This window comes from Trachemys scripta, chromosome 11 (assembly GCF_013100865.1).
Source record: "Trachemys scripta elegans isolate TJP31775 chromosome 11, CAS_Tse_1.0, whole genome shotgun sequence".
In the NCBI taxonomy this organism is placed as follows: domain Eukaryota; kingdom Metazoa; phylum Chordata; order Testudines; family Emydidae; genus Trachemys; species Trachemys scripta.
The window spans coordinates 65,861,565-65,882,995 of NC_048308.1; the positions used below are offsets into that span (position 1 = coordinate 65,861,565).

A 21,431-nucleotide genomic window follows, 5' to 3' on the forward strand; every position below is an offset into this window, starting at 1 on the left:
AATTGGCCTCTCAGAGTTGGTAAGACAACTCCCACCTGTTTATGCTCTCTGTATGTGTGTATATATATATCTCCTCAATATTTATTCCACTCTGTATGCATCCGAAGAAGTGGGCTGTAGTCCACGAAAGCTTATGCTCTAATAAATTTGTTAGTCTCCAAGGTGCCACAAGTACTCCTGTTCTTTTAGTCTCTAGAAAGCATGCTATGATTTTGTTTTACATGTAATCTTTTGTTTCCAATGTCCTTCCTCACTATCCCTTGAATCTTGACTCGTTGGTAGTAAACTTATGCTTGCCTTCACTATAAATATATCTAAGTGCTGTGATATTAAGAAAAGGGCCGAGTCTGAGATGAATCATACAAACTGGTGTGTACACTGTTTCCTTGGGGACAGCAGATGTGGTAATTTTGAGTAGCCAGTGTCAGGGGCTGGGTATCACCGGGGAATGCTTCAAAGGGAGTCATGGTCTGGGGTACACCTATTAACCTGCAAGGCAAAGTAAGGGCTGGAATAGCTCAGAGGAGAGTGCTTGGGTGGCTAACAGGCTGGTGTTGCCAAGGAGACGACACCCAGTTAAGTACAAGCATGTCTCCCTGATGCTGGTGGCAGGGGGTAACAAGGTGACTCAGTCCCCAAGAACTGTCACACCTCCTATGAACTTTCTCTTCTGGTATTTAAACCCTTTCACAATAGGGTTATATTAAACCTGTACAGCTATTTAGAAATGGCTAATATAGAGATACAATTCTGCCCACATGTGGCCCCCACTGAAGAAAATGATTTTTATTTGGTTAAGTTCTACAGAGTGAGGGATCTTAATAATATACCTTACAGAAAGGTCTCATGTTTTGTCCTAATGGCATCAAAAGGCTCTGTATGGATGCTGTCATACATGTACCTTTTGAAACATCCTCTTTGCTCTTTGCTGTTTCCATCAGTGAATATAAGTCCTGGCTATTCTGTGAATTATTTGTCACAGAAAAACCACTGATTTTTTTTCTGAGCTCAGTAACCTCACTGACAAAAGTAGCTCCTCTTTAAATTCCTCCAATAGCACCATCTGCATTGGAGGTCTAGGGCAGGTTATGATTATGCTATATTGCAATGAAAGATTAAGTATTATATTGATTGAGTTTTGATGAGATTACTGTACTAATTATATTTATATTTATTTATATTTTTAATGACTAGTTTTATTAGCAGTCAGTTACCACATAAGCTTTCTCTGCATTGTAAAATTAACGTAACCCTTAATAAAAATAACTTTAAAAATCAAAATGTTAGTGCTGGTTAACTTCAACTGTAGTTAGCATTTAAATCTTGTTTTGCATATAAAATTGATCTGCAATTAATATGAAGTTAACCTGAAAATTTTTATGAACTTTTTCCCCCCTGAAATATGGTTTTTAGAGAAATTATTTTGTAAAATGTCATTCACTTTCTCTATTTTCCAAAAGGCAAAACAACATGGAAAATGAAAGCATTTAAAGCTACAATTTCAGTTACAAATTCACAGTTACCAGGTTAACTGCATCTTTCCTGGACTCTATGAGCTGCTCCCTACCCTCAACCCCTTTAGGTCTCAGGCCTCTAGACATTTCCTGTCTCTTAGGATGGAATCATGCGGGTCACCTACTCTCAGAGCAGGCTCTGGGTTGAAGTCCCCTGTATATTGACAATGGTTACCTTAGCAGATCTGACTTTTTTGTCCAGGCCCTGCAATTCTGTTCCCTCCAGGGCAATGGCAGTGGTCATCGGTGATCAAAGAGCCAGCTTTAAGTCAAGTATTATTTATTTAGAACAAAAGCCTTTAAGAGAAAACAGATCTTAAAACATGGAAAAAGGATCTGGACATGTCTAGTTTATCAAGTGTTCAACCATCTTCCACATGGGGACCAGCTCCATGGAAAGCACCTGGCAAATCACCCCACTTTCCCCAAATCATGTTACCTTTTCACTGTTTATAGCCCTTTGATCTGGTAACTCCCAGCTTTGGCAAGACAAGATTTGCAACTTGTTGGAGACAGGATCCTTGAAACTAACCGCTTGCCCCACTGTCTTTCAAGTGAGTGCTTGAGTGTTCTTATCTGAGAAGCTATTCTCTCATCTTCATGCACAGACCCCATTGAATTTGGGCATTATAGGTGCATAATAAACATTTAACTATCCCTGGTATAAGTTAGATCAGTACAGTCACAGAAAAAGTGCTAATAACCCAATGTACAGTAACTTCCCCTCACTGACCTGATAACCTCCAGTGTTCATAAAACTGGTATAATTCAGTATTCGTAACATTATTACACATCAGCTCCATGTATGCCACTGTGCTCTCTTCTTCTCTGAAGCATAAATAATAATACATTCATTTTGTAATACTTGGCAGGGTGACACCATTGTTTCCTGTGACTCCTACGGTGTGATGAAGTTCTGGGATGTTCGGAGGGTAACACCAATGGTATCTATAGATGCGGGCCCCCATCCTGGCAATCAAGTGGTCTTTGACCCATCCGGTAGGATCCTTTCTTAAACTTAGCCCTGACTATCAAAAGAAGTGTTTTGCTCTCAAAACATTTTGTAATTGAGTTTAAAATTCTGAGGCCAGATCCCCAACTGGTGTAAATTGGCTTCAGTGAATCTATGCCTGTTTATACCAACTAATGATATGACAGATACTTATTTTAACTTGTCAAATTGTATTAATGCTCAGTTATTACGTAAAACCAAACATTTACAATGATGCAAAGAAAGAATTACATAAAGGTAAGAAATGCTCACTGTCTGAGGAAAACAGAGGGATTTATTTCTTCTCCTTTTCTGCTACTTCTTCATATGTTTATACAACAGTTGTTTCATAACCACCCATGATAAATTCTATTATTCTCCCTGGAGAGCCCCAGCATATTGAAATAAGTGGTCTATTATGTACAAAGAATTGAAATGCATGTATACCTCAACACTTCTTGCATCATCAGCCATATATTACAATATGTCACTAGCATTGTGACTGACTGCTCCTTTGTATTTTTAAGAGTGCCATTGTACAAAATGAACAAAAATAGCTTTGTTTTTACCTAGGACGTTTAATCTTCACTTTCAAGGGGCAGATAATCAGTTGTATCACAGTACAAACTTAGGTCCCAATTCTGGAAAACATTCCTGTTCAGAGCAACACTTTAACATGTGCTCAACTTTAAGCATGCACTTAAGTACTGTTGAGGCCAAACACAAGCATTTAAATTAAATATGAGAGATGTGAGAGAGTAGCACTTTACTAATAATAGTACTACAGTCATAATGGTAAAAAAAACCTACAGAATATGGAATATTATTTCACTGAGTTGCTATTACTAGAAAATGTTCCATGGAACACTGTGGCATTTTATAAGGAATTTTTCAGATCTCTATATTCAATCACTAAAGAATGTATGGCATGCATCCGACAAAGTGGGTATTCACCCACGAAAGCTCATGCTCCAATACATCTGTTAGTCTATAAGGTGCCACAGGACTCTTTGCTGCTTTTACAGATCCAGGCTAACACGGCTACCCTCTGATACTAAAGAATGTATTGTCATTTTCAGAAACTACGTTGACATTATACACTTTCCACTACTTTCACAAGTCTGAATTCAGCTGTGTTCTATATAAGAATATAGAGTTTAGAAAAATAGCTCACATTCTGCATGATGTGGATTTGAAGGAGTTTTGCTTTTCCATATCTGGAATGGAATGTAGGGGCATTTGTAAAGGAGTCACATCCCTGAAAAATGCAGTAGCAGTATTTTGAGCCAGATGGGAAGTTTCCAGTAGAAAGCTTATCGGTTTCAGATAGTCTGAATGGGCAAAATTTCCCATCATTTGGATAAAATCCAAAATTTTCTCTGCAGGAGTAACCACAACAGAGATGCCAAGTTGGGAAGAATGACCACAATGAAGCATAATTTAAAAACGCAGTCATAAGCAATAATATCTGACTAAAATAGAATATTACAGTATCTGTATCTCTGTTATTTGTATGCTGGTAGTACTTAGATGCCCTAATTAGGATTAAAGGCCTCTTTTTATTAGGCATTGTACAGAATGAAAAGGAAGTCCCTGTCCCAAATCACTTAAAATCTAATCATGCGTCTTGTTCCCATCGCCGAGATAGCCGCATATAAAAATTTACATAAATAAAGTATTCCGCTCCTTGTAAAACAACGTGATTATACTTTACAGAAGATTTTTGTTTTCTTTTGCCACCAGTTTAAGATAGTTACTGTGGGAAATCTAATGTCAAGAGAAAGGTCTTATATTTTGGTCTGAAGATGGCAAGATCCTTTGTCAATATGACACCTGCTGAAAGGGAGTTCTCCAGTGCAGGGCTGCTACCAAGAAAGCCTGGTTTCTTTGTAACATCATTGGGAGGCACCAGATGGTGCTGCTGAAGATGCTCTTTGCTAGTTCTGTTTATCTGAATGTTACTGTTGGCAGAAGTGCTTATTGGCGCTGTGAGGCAGTTCTTTTCAGAAACTGAGAATATGAGCAGTAAAGTGATATTCATTTTCTCTCTGAGCCTCAATCAAAGCCCAATTAAGTTAATGGAAAGACCCTAGTTACCTAAAGTGGGCTTTGGATAGACCCCCGCCCCATGCCTTAGTCTTTCTCTGATTGAATATCAACAGTAAAGTCTATTCTCGCTCTGCCTGAGCTTTTCTCTCACTGGATCACTTTCTTAGGTGTAAATCTTGTCTACAGTTTAAACTTATGCAAACAAAATGTTACACCCTGTAGCGGGATGGTCACCCGCTCCTGCCATGAAGGGCTTGAAATCAGCCCTGGGAGAGGATTGAGACTGCGAAAGGGCTGCTGCTAGGAAAGCAGCAAACCTTGGCTGATTGGGGAACCAGCCACAGCTGGGGCCACGCCCCAATCAGGCCCCAGCTGGCCTGTATAAAAAGGCTGGGAGCCAGGAGCTCAGAAAGGCTCTCTCCAGTCTTGGAGGGAGCAGGGCTTGGCTGTCTGCAGAAAGGGTACAGGGAGCGAAGCAGGGCTGGGGAAAGGCCAGAGGAGCAGGGGAGCTCCAGGCCTGGCAACTCCCCAGGCTTCAGGGCCTGGTCCTAGGCTCACAGAGGTACTGGGTGGTAGAGGAAGGCAGCTGGTCCAGTCCCGCCCCCGCTTTCCCCCCGTGCTTATGATGGGTGGCTTTTACACTGCAGTCCGCCCCAGAGAGTGGGGGGGCTTGATGATGACTGGCAGTAGCCCAGACTGAGGCAAGGGGAGGATTTAGAGGGTTGGGGGTTCCCGAGAGAGGGGAGACCCAGAGGCAGAGTGTGGGGGTATTGCCAGGGGGCAGCTACCCAGATAAAAGGGCACCGGGGTCCGGGAGGGACACCAGCTGGCAAGAGTTGGAAAGAGCTAATTCCTGGATGACCAGTAGGAGGTGCCGTAGGGGTGAGTCATCGTGCTGCTACACACCCCTGTGCTTGCAAGTCTCATTCTAAATATAGTTCCAGGGGTTTTTTGTTTGGCAGGGAGAGGGAGGGGAGTTTGAGAGAAACTACAATGCTAGCTTAAGGTATGGAAAGTGAGACAGTCCTTGAGATAGCTAGAGCACAGCCCATTGTGGGACTTGATCATCAGGATCAAGCTTAATGTCAGACGTACAAAGACATGCACATCTACTTAACGTTGTGCACTGTGAGTACCCCATTGGCTCATAGTTAAGCATGTGGGTGACTTTGTGCAGTATCGTGGCCTAACATTTCTGTGACTTATCCTTTATTATTAAAAACAGATCTGTCCTTTAGTAAGACTTGGTCTACACTAAACCCCCAAATCGAACTAAGGTACGCAACTTCAGCTACGTGAATAACATAGCTGAAGTTCGAAGTACCTTAGTTCGAACTTACCTCGGTCCACACGCGGCAGGCAGGCTCCCCCGTCGACTCCGCGGTACTCCTCTCGCCGAGCTGGAGTACCGCAGTCGACGGCGAGCACTTCCGGGTTCGACTATCGCGTCCAGACAAGACGCGATAAGTCGAACCCAGAAGTTCGATTGCCAGCCGCCGAACTAGCGGCTGGGTATAGACGTACCCTAAGTAAGTTTACCACTATCTCCAGGTGTTTATATCTGTTCTCCAGCACACATAGACCACTACACCTAACATTCACAAACCATGCACCTGTCAAATCCCCTCCTTTCCTCATCAGCAACCCACCAACCTTGCAGCATATGATGCACTCCGGTGTTTTTCACGGTTGCCATCCCGCAAATCCACCTGAAAAAATGAACAGCACAGTTAATAGCAACTGTTAGTGTAAGGAGTGAGCACTACAGGACCTTCTCTTTGAACCCTAAAGTGCACACACTACTCTCCTGTTGTGTAAGGAAAGACATTTGGGATATGGCTGAGATGCAGAAACGAGCGAGTAGTACCAGGAAAATGTAGCACAGTTTACTATACCTGGCAGATACAGTGGGATGGGACGTTGTTTGTCCGTTTACACCCAGTTTGGGGAGAAGTAGGAAAATTGTGCTCTCTGTAAAAGAAGTGTGGTGGCGCTATGATTTCTGCTGCAAGGTTTGTTGTGATGTACAGACTACTAAGCTTTCTAAACATGTGAGAGGCCTCCCTGTTTGTCTGTATTACATCAGAAAACACTGTTAAAAGAACACTACGATTCCCAAGGCAAGCATTCAATAGTTAGGAAATGCCTGTATTAAGGTTGCCTGTCCAATATTAATTTGGGCCCCTTGTGCATAAGGTGCAGTCTTTAATTACATGGTCACATGCTATTTTTTTCACAGGACTCCTGCCCCATTTAGTGCACAGGATGAACTTGAGTGGGTTGCTATTCAATATTTCTTTTTATTCTCAGGATTCAATTTGTGGACCCAGGCATTATTTACTGCACACCATCCAAACCTTGAACTGAATACAGAGTCATCCCTTATGGGCTTTTTTGTGCTGTTGTCATCATAGTTTCATTAATGCCTGTAAAGATTTAAGATACTATCTTCAGTCCACCTCTGTGGGGTGAGGTTGTATTATTATCCCCATTTTACACGTGGGGGATTGAGGCACAGAAATGAAAGCCAAAATTATCAAAACTGTCATCTGATTTTAGGTGCTCAAATTGAGATGCCTAGGAGGTGATTTTTTCAGAGTGCCTAGCATTTCGTAGCCATGTGTGTGTTGGACTGCAGCTCCTATTGACCTCAGTTGCAGTTGTGAATGCTCAGCATGGCTGCAAATGAGGCGAGGAACTAGAGGAAGGGAAGGTTGGTCCTGTGAGCGAGGCAATTGAATGCTGCCTTAGAGAACAGGGTTCTATGCCTGCCTCAGCCAGAGTTCCTAGGTGAATGTGATGCTGAGCAAGTTACATAAACCAACATTTTCATAGGTAATCACTGTATGTTCCTCATTTTCTGAGTATCCAACTTGAGACACGTGGGGTGTGATTGCAGAGCATTCTCAGTGGCAGCTTCTTCCACCTGCTCCTGTCCTCTAGTTCCCAGCTCCTATTCTCCCCCGCACTCCACCTTTCCTTGCTCCTGCTCCCCTTATCCAGCATCTCCACCCCGCACCAACCTCCTGTTACTCAGCCCTCTGCATTTGAGCCTGGAAGCTTCCTCCTCCATATTATCGGGGTGCCTTAGCAGCCCACAACAGCTGGGAGGAGTAATTATAAGGAATGTCCAGCTCAGACCTGGGATGGAGCATGCTAAGTCACTCTGTGCAGATTGCAATCCAGGCAGCACATAGGAACTGTGAGGTGATGAAGCATGCTCTGTGCAGATGGACTCTTCAGAGAATTTAGCTGCCAAACTCTAAAAAGTCGGTACTGAGCATGTACAGATTGAGATTGTCCAGAGGATATAACCTGGCTAAATTAAGACAAATTTTCATTAGGATAGCAAAAGACACCTGCCAAATCTCAAGTCCCTGCTCCAAAGCATAGAGGCCCTAGAGCTTCACAACAAATGGTTGACAGATCTTTTTTTTTTTTTGAAAATGGGCAAAACAACATACTTTTCCCTAATCTAATAAAATTGCTGAACCATTTTAGCTGAAACTTTCCCCCAAAAATCAGCCTTAGGCAGGCTCTCAAAAGGGAATATTTCAGCCTGAACCATGTAAAGTTGGAAAAGTTATAAGCAACTGAAACCAGGGTCTTATAATGGAAAGTGTTGGGCAACTTTAACTATACAGGTCACTGCCTCTGCTGCTTAGAATATTATATTAGCAGTTTTAAAGTAAATATTGTTATAATTCCAAACTTCTGGTCCTCATATACTGCATGAGCTCAAGTCAAACAACAAGAAGGATTTGTCTATAGTCATTTTTAATTGAGAAAAAAGGTGCCAAAGCAAAATTGAATACATAGTCATTTTCTGTAATCTGTAAGGTTGATTTCATAAATGGGATAATCCTTTAATAGAAGTTTCAGTTAATTTGGTCAGCATTTTATTTGCAGAAACACCCAGGGCAAATAGAACATTATTAGCGAAAGACTGTAGGCTGCTCAGGTGGCACTAGAAATAACTACTAACCTTGTTTTATCTAAAATTGAATTTAAAACAAACATTTAAATGCAATTTATACCAACTTTGAGCTCAGAGGTTCCAGCTCCTTTTTATTTTAGGTGGAAAATAAAAGCCTGTGCAGCTTGTTTTTATTTCATTGAACAATGTGCAAATGTAAGAAAAGGACAAGTATTTTATTCTGGGAAAATCAAACTTGTAGAGTATGGCTTTCTAGCACTTACAGTGTGATGAAATATCTATAATCTTCAGATCTACAATGTGCACTTTGGAGTCACTCTGATATTCTTCACTTTTTTCCTACTGACCTCTTGGAGGGGGAGTAATAAGAGCTACTTTGGGATTTAGACTGTATACAAGCACAAGGAAATAAGGACCCTCTTTACATTTTCTATAGACAGGCTAACCTGGCTTTCGGTTATTCACCTGTTCACTCCCTGTAATAGATGGGAGGGTAAGGGTGAACCTGGGTTCTACACCAGACCCCTCACTGGCCAGAGTAGATGAGCCATCACCTGGTGGAGGAGTTAGTAATTAACTGTTGGTCTAGATCAGTGGTAAATTATTACATCCAGGAGTGAGGAGAAAGCAGAGGACGAATTGTGACTAGAGCTGGGGGGACATTTTAGCACAAAGGAAATGTAGAGTGAAAAATGGCTGCCTTCTGAAAGCAGACTTTTGGCAAAAAATTGACATCTTACTGTTTTTTGTTTTTGAGTGTTTCCACAACATTGTTGTTCATTTTTTTTAATTGAAATCATGTTTGAAATTGTGATGGAACACGATTTTGATCATTGATGTTAAAACTTTGGAAAATGCACAAAAATGTTCACAACAAATGAAAAATGGGTCCACTTTGAAATCTGTGAACAGGAAATGTTCACACTTTCATAAATTCTATACAAAAATGTTTTTCTTTATTTCAGTGACTTGGGGGGGGGGGAGGAGTGTGTGAGGCACACTGCTTCCTGGGGCTATTCCTGGACTGGCACAGCCTATGCACTATCCATTACCTAGAGGCATAACCCAGTCCATAGAAATTTGACTGACAACCCAGGAAAGAGTGTAACAGAAATAATCCTTTTGCTAAAAAGAGGAGAAATAGCTTAGTAGAATAAATTCAGATCTGGCTAAATTACTATGTGCTGTGCTTTAAAACAAAACAAAAAAAAAAACAAAACAAAAAAAGAAAGAAACCAAGCAAATAATTACTTGATATTTTGTACTGAAATGTATTTGAAGATCTGATCCTGCAATTGGAAGCACACACCCAAAAATTATTTCATTTCCTCAATTTCAGCTGGAGTTTTGGGTCCAGATCTTTGCTAGAGATTGGTGCCAATGGCAGTGATGACAGTGATATTCTTCTTCTCTCCCCTGGTTTTGGTCACTTTGCACCTATCAGGAGGCACAAAATGGAATCTAGTTCTAACTGGCCAGCTGAAGACTCTCCCAGCCAGGGAGAGCTCTCACTCAGTCTAATGCAGCTCTCCTGCATTAACTGCCTGGCCATGGGGGCAGGGCGGAATGCACCTTCACTCCACCAATGCTCAGTCTTTGAGGACCACCGCCAGCTAACATAAACTGGAGTAGTCTAGAATTCAGGTGCAGGAGAGAATCTGGGCCCTTATCTCCCCATTTTTCCTGGTGTTTTTACCTTTCACTTTATTTAGTACCCTCTTTCTTATGGTTAAAGTAGAACTTGACAAAAAAGAGATCCCTCATGCAGCATTTACGGAGTTAGCATTTGTAGCAGCAGTAAAATTTATTTATTACAAGCATCCTATTGGCCTGCATCTTTTTAATCCCAAAGGCAGATTATATAACAACACTAATAAATCTTCAGGGTACTTTTCCCCTCATCATTCAATGCCTGAGCTTCAAATTAATTTAGGATAAAATAAGGAGAATATGGAAATATAGTTTGCTATATCTGACTCATCCTTTGGAATCGCACGGCATTTTTCTGAGTTCGGTGTAAAAATTCAGACAAACCAAAAATCCCTACTTCTAGTTGTTATCCACTCTTGATTTTCTGTCTTACAGGCAGTGTTATAGATCCACCTACCAGTAGGTCTTTCAAAGGGTCTGGGTCATTTTGCAGCCTGTGTGGATGTGATTCCTGGCCCCTTTGGCCTCTTAAGTCCTTAATATTAGCCTGGTGGCAATCTATCCAGGAATTTTTCTTCCCAAGTCAGCTTAGTCCTCCTTTTGCCTAATGGTTCTCCTAACTGCACTTTTAGTGGGCCTCTTTCCTATCCCAAATCTTCCCATTACCAGCTGTACAGATGCCAGCTTTTTGAGTTGAAGTGTCTGTGTGGATCCACTCTTGGATCAAGGAGAACAGTCTTTCTCTGGCCAACAGAGACTGAGCATAAACCTCCTATAGCCTCAGACTATCTTCTTAGCCCTACAAACTTGAGAATCCCCAATATTCTATAAGCATGTATGATAGTGGAGCAACCAATAGTCAACAGTCACAGATTAAACAGAACAGAGGAGACAAGGAGCACTCTTTTCCTTTTGGAACTATGTTATCTGGGTATCTGGTTGGTATCTAGCATGTATCTCTTCAGGAGATCACTCTGCAGCTCAAGCATTTATTGACTCAGCCATCACTAATGAAGACAATGGAGGCTTAATAATTTTCAGCCAGTATGTCTCCAGCTGGCAACACCAATAATGGCCTGGTTCACCTCAACTTTATCATCCAAACTCCCTTGTGTTTGCACCTAGTCTGTCAGGATCAGATCCCTGCTCACAGGTGTTTTTGCAAAGCATTGGGACAAACAGCTATTGCTGTCACAAGCCAGTGTTTTCAGGAAAATAACAAAGAATAATTCAGAAGTATTGTTGTTTGTCTCCTGGTGCTCAGACATCTCCGGTTTTTGGAACTGTGGAAGGTCTTGTGTCTTCTGCACTTGTTTGGCCTAAGGCCTGATCCTCTTTCCTTGTCCTGACTGGGCTATATGGCTGTATCTCAAGATGCCTCTCTTGGTCTTAAAGTCTTACAAGCAACACATTAATATAAGCCCTCCTCCAGGCATTGCTGACTACATCTACTGGCTGTCCTTGACTGACTCTGTGGTTAGGATAGGAATACAGGGATGTAAAACAAGGCAAAATTGCTCAATGATCATTCCTTTTGTTGTAGTCCTCTCTTCTTCCATCAGACATCCTTCTCCCCTGACTACCGCGTTGCATCTCGTTTCTCTCTCTCTCTCACAATCTTCCTTTGCCTCTGACATTCTCTAACTGGAAAGAAGTGGGTAGACCAGGGCCTTCATATATAGGATCTGATTGACAGGTATTTTGCCTCCTTGTGTCCTTGTAGGTGAAGCCATATAGCACTGTCTATTCCTGACTGTCTCTGCCTTCCAAAGGGAAGGAATTGCCAGTGAGTAATTTTTCTTTTTTTACCAAGGGGAGTTATGCTGTACAACACTTATGCCGTGACATGAACATTTTTCAATGTGACCAGAGTCCATGCTATTTAAATGTGTAGAAAGGAAGGAGAAGAGGATTTTAATATGTATAACTACATTTTCACTATGCACACATGATTTAAAATGTACGAAATATTTGGATCTTGGAAAGGAGAAGGGGAATGGTTTGGAAACTCGGTGCTTTATATTTTTTGCCCGAAATGCAGGATTGTATTTTGTATATTTGTCTGTTTTCTTTGCTGAGTGAATGGGGTGGGGACTCTGTACTACTGCAGGCAATTGCTTTGAGCTTTTAGCACTTTGAAGAGATTAACCCCGTTGATATTCTCTTCATCTTTGCTAGGGAGGAATGCTTCCTTCCACTGAGTGCAAGAAGATGGACAGCTGTTTAATAGAGCCAGCTTTTGTCAAGTAGATACACTGTAGTATTAAATATTCTCTTCTCACATGCCTGCATATCTCTAACATTAAAACAAAGTTCTGGATGCAAGTGTGGTACCTCATTAGAGCAATAAACTGATCTGTTAGTTTTGTTGAGTACCCCAGGTTGAATGCGGCAGTAGCTGACTGGTTAAACATTAGTCTTTAAGGAAAAGCATGACTCTCAGCTATACTGGCACTAAGCCCATAACTTGATGATGGGTGAATCGTTTGTTCTGAGAGTGTGTGCCAGAAATGTCCACATGATTTTTGAAATCCCTGTGTTAAACTAACACAAGCTGAAAGCAATTGGAGGTTTGCACTTCCCAAGTGGAACATAACTGATCAAAATTTTGATTCTCTCATAGCTAACGACAAACCAGATTATTTAATTTTTCAATAGTTTTTTTTTAAATCTCCCTTAAACTAGGCACAAGTATTTTTAAATATAAATCTATTCAACATCTCAAATGTTTTCCTAGAGCATTGGCTGCTCTTGTGACTTTACTAAGTCTATGTGTTCTTGAATTTATGTTAATTCTAGTTCACAAAGGTACAATTATTACATTTCCAGTTTGAATGTGTTTACAAGTATTTAATGAAAACTCCTTTCTTTTATTCTGGAAGCCTGACTGCACTATTCCATCTAAAGTCTGTTGATCTAAAGTCTGGCTTAGATACAAGACTTCATCTCCTGATTAGCTTATTCCTACAGACACTAAATATCCCTTGAAGGTCATCCTATCCTTTCTTCCATGAAAACTTCACTTAAAGATCAACAGCTTAGTCAGTTCTTGTGCTTCAAGCACTAGTTATGCATAAAACAAATTTGAATGTCCCAACTTATTCACTTAGTAGTGGAAGGTCTTAAAATTCAAGGAAAGCAAAGAGTGAAAACAATAATTTTGAGAGACAGAAAATTCTGGTTCAGGCCCAAGAATCACCTCATCTGGGGAAAAAAAATGCATATAAGGATTTCAGATGGATATAACCCCCAAACTTACTAGCTTTCCTGTCCTATGTAATTGCTAACAGGCAAAACATAATAGGAAATATCCAGAAAGCACCTCCATATATTCAAAAAAAGATTTAGAGATTACCTGAAACTTCAAATCATTGTAGTAGTCTCCCAATGGCATCTCTGCAGAGACACAACTTCAAAGTTTTTGGATTCAATTTTAGGATAAGGTCAGTGCCTAAGAAGGGGATGTGAACTGTTCATATCCACTATTTCTAGACTGATAAATTTAGAAGAACAGCACAGGAATTTTTTGCTATGTGGCTACCTGGCCTTCAATGCATGCTTTTATTTATTACATTAAAACAGATGTGTTTGTCTGAGTTTTGGACAAAGGGTTTTCCTTGATTTTCCTTTATTAAAATGCTTCATATAGTGAGGGAAGAAAAAAATCAAAACTAAACAAAAAAACAACAAAAAACAGAGGCAACCTCCTCAAAATCCCTAAACCCTCAAATAAGAGCTGGTTTTCCCCATCGTAGTTCAGTTTTCTTGATGTTATATATTTCCCTCCAATTTTATATATTTCCCTCCAAATTGTTTTACTGCTGGCTACTTCCTAGTTGTAACAAATCTTGGAGTACCAGCAGCCCTCTGGGAGAAAGATAAAGTGTACTTACCTACATGTATTTTTTTTCCTTCTCTGAAATGAGCACCTGGTTCTCCTTGACACCCCACCCAAGACGTCATCTAACTTGCATTAAATTCTAGTTGAAGGGAAATATCTGAGTCAATCCTTTTTTTTTCCCTTATGGACTATTCCTGCAGAGAGATGGAGAAATGTTGGGATTCCCTCACGTTGATATCTTACTTAGCCATAAGTCTCTTCATTTCCATGTAATATATAATAGATGAATAAGTAGGTAAAAGATAAATTACCCAGCCTGAAGATGACTAATCTTTCATAATGTTTATTAATTGGAATTTATAGTTTTTTCTTCTCAGCTTGGACAGTTGGCTGAGTTCCATAGCCAATCAGTTCTCTGAACAGCTCCACCTGCTGACATTGTGGTGTGGCTAGAGAGGGATTTAAAAAAAAAATAGAAGAGAGCCTCTGTATTGGAAAATGAGGAGGTTATTGTGGTTATTCAGGTGCCCACTTCAGAGTAGGAGAACTATGGGTGTCACAAGGGGACTGGCCCCATTAAGAAAGAGCAGGTACAGTCCACCTGTGCCTGGTTAGTTGCCTTCTAGCAGCAGGAGAGAACACACCCGACCTACATAAAGGGTCAGGCAGCAATGAGGAGTGAGGATGGGGCAGCTGGGAATGAACAGTAGTGGAGAGCTAGAAGAAGCTCAGGGCCGGAAGAGCAGTGGAGTTAAGTTTGCCTGCTGACCTCTGCAAGCCAAGGGAGAAGAGGAGGTCCAGGGAAACAGTACCTGTGGAGTGGTATTTCAGACAAGGGACAGGGAGCTGGGATGAACCCAGGAAGAACTGAGAGCTGGGAAAGCTCAGGGTCAGGAGACCAGTGGAGGGAAGTTTGCTCTATGAGCTCTTTGAGCCTGTGGAGAAGGACGGTCCAAGGGACAGCTCTGGGGACAACCAAGGAAGGACTCAGACCTGAAGCCCAGGCTGGGCAGACCTAGGTTACTTTGCATTTTTGTTATGATCAGACAAGGAAGACACTGTTTATTTTGAACTTTTTCATTTGGGCTTTGAGTTAAGTTTGGGGACACCAGGGAGATGCATGGGAACCTGCCGCTCTGAAGAAGGAGGCAGAGGAAGAGCCTGGCTTTCATATTATAGTGGTGGGCTACGTGATGCTGGGGGGTTTATTTTGAAGAATTTGTGTTAATAAATTTGTCTGCTGCCAGGGCACTAGTGAATCTAAGATCACAGATGGAGTTTATGAGGAATCTTATAATAGGGAAACTGAGGTCAGGGCACCTACAGGGCCACCTCTAGCCATGAGGGGCTGCTCCAGAAAGACCTGCCTTGATACAATGTGTAGGTAAGTAATTTTACTTTTGGTTTGCTGAGTGCAGTATTATTTTTTACTGATGTGTATATACATGACCTCAGAGGCAAGGAGATGGGAGCACTTTTAAATTCTAGAAATTAATTATTTTACTGGCCAAAGACTGGAAGTCCCCAAGTTCATAGATACAAAAAACAAAGTCCAGGTGGAAAGCCCTGACTGATTTGACTACGCCTTTGAGGGAGGCCATTCTTCTCTAACATAAATGCTGGCCCCTGCATGATGTGAGGGTGAGCTGGCGCCTCAGACCCTGAATGGTGACAGCTCAGTAGCATAAGTGGACTAAGCACAGGACTCAGAGTGAGAGACTCCTGCATTCAAAACATGACTGTAGCACTGTGGCCGAAGTGGAGTTGCTCTTACCTTTTGTTTGCCTTAGATTCCCCCACAGTACAATGGAGATAGACCTCAGCAAATAATTCACTCTAAATATCTTTTTAAATTTTGTCTGTTTTTCTACTCATTACCTGGCTCACCTCGAGGATCTTTTCTCTCCTTGGAAGGATCCTCCTTCTGGTGTCCAGAACAAAAATCTAGTGCCAAACAACCATCCTCCCCTAGGCAACGTGGTTCTCACACATAGCGAGCAGGTCCTCCACACCAATGGTGTCAGTTATGGGGGCCTGCAGGAGCCATCCCCCTCCCCCTCAGTTTTTGCACTTGTACTGGAATGGAGTCCCTGCCAGGTGGGGGAGGTACTGGAATTTCCCTCCCCCCAAAAAATCTGAATTGACACCACCGCATCACATCCACATGCTCAGATCCCTCCCAGTTGCTTTTGCCCTTCCCCTAGCGATGGCACTGCTTGGGAAGTTGAGTGGCCCTCCATGCCTTGTGCTGTGGTGGGTCCCCAGGATGCAGGATGTTTCCAGAGGCCAATCTGTCATGTGGTTATATAGAACATCTATCTTTGGGTGTTGACTCACCTGCCTGCCTGGCCACACTCCAGACACATAACCAGACTTCCAGGTGCCCAATGTACTGTCATCACCTGATGCTTCTCCTTCCAGGGGAGGTACTTTCTGATGCCAGGGACCAACCAGCATAATCCAGAACTAATTCTGTCCCATTGTATTTTACCAGTCCTTTACTCTTTCTTTTGTATGTGTCTGGCTAGAAATCATTCATTCGCGGATTTTAAACCCTTCTAAAATAGAGAACATTTCAAACTTTTGGAACAATGGGCATGTAACTCTCACATGACCTCATCTTAAAGAGTCAGCTAATAACTGACTAATAGGAAAATGTGTCACTATTTCCCACAACCTTATACTGTAAGGTCTATCTGGTTTATTATTATTATTAAATGTGAGTCTAAGATGCAAAGTTTAGCGGTGAGTTAAGCTGCTCCCTATCCCTAAAATACAGCATTATTTGAATTCAGGGTTTGGTGTGGCCTATTGTATAGAGTCATCTTGCCATGAAACTTAAATTCCAGTGTGGATTTTGACTTCTCCTTTCCCCCCATCACCTTGGCAAAATGAGCAGTAGTTCATACCCTAGGTTTTTATTTCTGGTTCCTCTGTAGCTTTTGTTTCCTCAGGGTATTCCATGCTGGAGTTGTCAATTTCAAACACTCTGCCAGTAAATTAATATCTCAACGATATGTTTTAGTAAACAAAGGCTCCTCTTTCACACAAAGGAAAACAACCCTGTTCATTGCCCTTTTAGAAAGAAAGTAAACAAAAAGTTTGTAACTGGAATTTTTGTCTGTGACTCCTACTGTCTATATCCCCTTTCCTTTACCTTAATAAATCTGCCAACCTCAGCCTATATTCTCCTTGAAATGTCCCAGGTAACATAATAGGCACTGTATAGTGGTGATTTGTTTATTTTTATTATTATTTTAGCTGTAGCTGCAAACCTGCCCTTTAAGTAGCTAGATAAAAGCATCGATGCCTTTTTACCAAAAACTTTCATGGTGCAGAGTAGTAGTGCTTTTTCATACCATTGTTTCACAAGGGGCTCATTTACAGATCACTAAGATAACACATGAGAGGGGTATGTTAGGTCATAGTCGTTGATCCCACTTTCTTTTTAATGTTGGCATATCTCCTTGTCACAATTAGAGCTGTGGAGATAGGAAAATGTAAGTATCTCTAGACACCACAGTACCTACTGGCCCATGGTAGTCAGAAATCTGTTGATTTATTCTCCAAAGCCTAGCTTGTACCTGGTCCTTGCCAGGGTTCAGGAGAATGGAAGCACCCAAGGATCCTTCCCTCGGCCTTGGCATCCCCTGCATAAAATCCAAGCTAAATCTTCAGTGACCAGGCTTGAAGGGACTCAGCGACTGCACCTCAAAAAGGCAAGTTACCCAAGGGGAGGGGAAAGTGGTGTTCTGACATGGCTGTACACTGCCCCAACATGAGTCAGTGTGCATATTATGGCAGCTGGCCACAAGAACTCTGAATATTGATTACTGTCCAAAACTAGTTCCAGAAAATTACTGTTAGAGGGGTTTCAGTTAACTGCAGGTGTCTTTTTTTTTTTTTTTTTTTTTTTTTTTTAGTAGCTGAAGGATACATTTTAAGAAAAGCTTCCCCCCCGGGTTTTACCTGTGCAAAAATGGAGGAAACCTTTCATTTTTGCTTCTTCTGTTTTTAATTGCATATTGCACATGCTGTACCTGTACATCTGAACAGATATACCCGAAGGACACACAACATATACATTCTGTGTGGAAGAAAAATAGTTCTTATTAAGATTTCGTCAATGATGGCATCTAATTGCTTCAATGAGTTTTAGCTCAGCTTCCCCATGCTGTGTTCATCCACTGGCTTCTGAGGCAAGAGAGCCGTACCAGATGTGGTCCGGTCTTTCTGATGAGGTAGAATCTTTGGGAGCTCAGTATCTCATTTGTGGAGCAGAGTGCTCCTGGTCAGTTTCAATATCTGGTTGGCCCTTGGATACAGGTGCAAGGGAAGCCTATTAGGCTCAGCTGGCATGCAGCCCTTGAGAGACAAAATGGGGTACCAGGCCTACTGCAGGAGAGGTCCTCTAGGAGCTGTATTCTGTCCTGCTGCTGTTCCCTTCACCCAGCTCTTTCTTCTACACAAACGGTTGATGTCTGGGCTCAGCTGACATGCCAGGAGGTCCAAACCATGGGCAGGCTGTCTGGGTCCTGCAGGAGGTTGGCCTGACTATCAATTGGGTTCCTGGTCGAGCTCCCACGTGGCTTTTGTCTTTTAAACACACACAGGCAGCCAATTTCAGTTTAAATTGACCCAGCCTGTGTGCTGCTCTCTGAGAGCTCCAGGGAGCTACTTTTCTCCAATCCTACCCCATCCCGGACTAGAAAAGGTGGCTACATTTGCTACACATTTTATAATAGTTCATTTTTATTGTTAAGTTATACTTTAAAATACATTTCATTTCTTTTCCTATTAGAAAAATCCTTTTGTTCTAATTTTTGAAGTTCATGTTTCTGTTTTGTCTTCTCCTTTGAGAATGACAGGTTACAGGGGCAGAGAGGTGAACCTCGCAGTAATGCTAACGGGGGAGGGCAAAAATGGCAAAAGCAGGGGCATTTAATAAGTGAAGACACAATAGTTGCGTATCTATAAAATAAAGAATAGATACTAATGCGCGTATGGTTGCACAGATAATATTGCCCGGGTGCAGTGCACTTTTGCTGTATGAGCCAATGTTTTACTATGAAAACATGGTGTGTGGTGGGGTTGGTTTTTTTTTTTTTTTTTTTTTTTTTTTTTGATGCCCTGCCTAGGACTGGATAACAAGCTCTTATCACAAGAAACTACCCAATTAGGTGAGCAGAACTGCTTGCTGAATACAGACACTGCAGAATGATCATTAGGACTTCGCCTGTGCCATCATAAAAAGCAAGAACAGTGGGCCCTATCCTGCTCCCACTGAAGTTAATAGCATAACTGTTGGCTTCCCTGAGGGCACAGCAGGGACCGTTGCTTCTGCTGTCTGCACAGACAGGGTTTTCTATGCTAGCCTCTAATGGCTCTATATCTGTCTGATTCCTCATAATCATGGAGGAGACATGTGACCCTCACCTCTGCAACATCCCAGCCATTCATCATGGAGAGAAAACAATTACTGAGAATGTCATTCTCTGGCTAACAGGAGGAATTCCCCCCAGGGTTGCCCTTAGAATGTGAGCACCTTGTAACATAGTGAAATGCAGTTTAAAGTTTGATGCTTTGACTGTTTGGGTCTAATACAACCCAGATACCTTTGATTTCATAGATGTTACACAATTTTACAAAACAAACCACCCAGCGCAGTCAATATTTGTTTTGGTAGGCAAAGCAAATACTTTCCAAGGAACTGTTGTGAACAGATGGACTCCCATTCATTAAACAGACAGTCCCCTAAGAAAGTGGTTTGTTTTGCATAAAATGTATTGTTTCCATTGAGGGTTACGTGGCCATTTGGTCTAATTATTTTTCATATTTGGCCATTGTATTGTGAATGTACAAAATGGGCAGAATGTCAGGAAAGATGAAGCAGTGTGGCGCTGAAAGCTCTGGTGGATGTGAACTGTCATATATTAAAGAAACCAGTTACTTGTAGAACTGCTATTTCTACTTGCACAAGCCCATCTGCTTACAACTATTTCTGTTCCCCATGGAGCAATATACCCCTTATGTGAAGAATTCCCACTAGAGGTCATAGACCTCTTACCACTCAAAAATGCTGTTCTCCTGCTTATTTTCCCCTCTTTCCTTGCTAAGAAACTATACAATTATTATTATGCATATACTGTTTCTTAGAGAACTAAGTCACTTTAGCACATAAAGTTTAAATGAGTTTTATTTTTTGTCATTTGGTCATGAATAATAGCCCCTGCAAAACACCGACATCTCTCTTTGACCACAGCAGCTTTTTTCTCTCTTTTGTTCTCAGCATGAATCCTTTAGGCAACCATTTCTCAAACCTAGGATACTAATTCTTTCATATCTAATTTAAAACCATGTGGGAAGGCTGCTTGCACATTGGTCAGAACTGCATAAAAGCCTTACTTTGTTAAGGTTTATTTTAGAAAAAGGAATACATGGGCTCAAAAACTTGTGGTCATCTTCAAGCCACTGTCTTAGCATTTCTAGGCATTTAGGGCTGATATTTTGCCACTTGTGAAGAGCAGGCATGTATATACTGATTTAGAGTATTCTGAGTACATCATCAGAAGTACCTCATAAGCAGAATTACCAGGAAAAACATCAGAGATAAGCATATGTGCTTTATTGAATATCTCTTTATTGAACCTTGAGGGTCGAAGTGGATGTATCTGGCCTCAAAGATGAGACCGGGAGGTCAGCTTTTAAGAATCACTTTTTTTTTTTTTCTTTTAAGTTGGTGGCATAATCTCCTTCTAACTCGATTGAACCTCTGTAGATTGTATTAAAATTCTTAGAATATAGAATTCTGTAAGAGTTCCAAATTCTAGTTTAATTATGTTAGGGTATGTCTGCACTACCCACGGGATCGGCGTGCAGCAATTGATCCAGCGGGGGTCGATTTATCACGTCTAGTCTAGATGCGATAAATCGATCCCTGAGCACTCTCCCGTCGACTCCTGTATTCCACCACTGCAAGAGGCGCAGGCGGAGTTGATGGGGGAGCGGCAGCAGTCGACTCACCGTGGTGAAGACACCGCTGTAAGTCGATCTAAGTACGTCGACTTCAGCTATGTTATTCACGTAGCTGAAGTTGCGTAACTTAGATTGGTTCTCTCTTCCCCCCCCCCCCGTGTTGATCAGGCTTCAGTGTTAAGCTCTTAATGTAAACTTTAGAGACAGAGAGAGTGCAGAATAAGATAAGATCAACTCAAAAAAGGAACAATTTATATTAGTCCCTTCAAAGAAATGCTAACTTGATTTGGAGAATTGAACTTCAGATTTAGAATGTTTCTTTTTCCTGCCAAGTTCACTGGAACTCCAAATCCCTTAATTTCTGATCAGTTGTAAAACTAAATTCCTGACCACCTATAGGGACAAGGTGGGTGAGGTAATATCTGTTTTTGGATCAAAAAAGGTGGGTGAGTTAATATCTGTTTGGTGAGAGAG

At 41.5% G+C, this 21,431-nt stretch overlaps 1 protein-coding gene across 1 annotated transcript in view; it reads left to right on the plus strand.

Annotated features, from left to right (window-relative positions):
• Positions 1–21,431, plus strand: part of SPAG16 (sperm associated antigen 16) — a 757,728-nt gene that overhangs the window by 623,917 nt on the left and 112,380 nt on the right. The window contains exon 15 of the mRNA XM_034786388.1: positions 2,387–2,513. Within this exon, the coding sequence (XP_034642279.1) occupies positions 2,387–2,513 (127 nt within the window). The remainder of the gene's footprint in view (positions 1–2,386; positions 2,514–21,431) is intronic.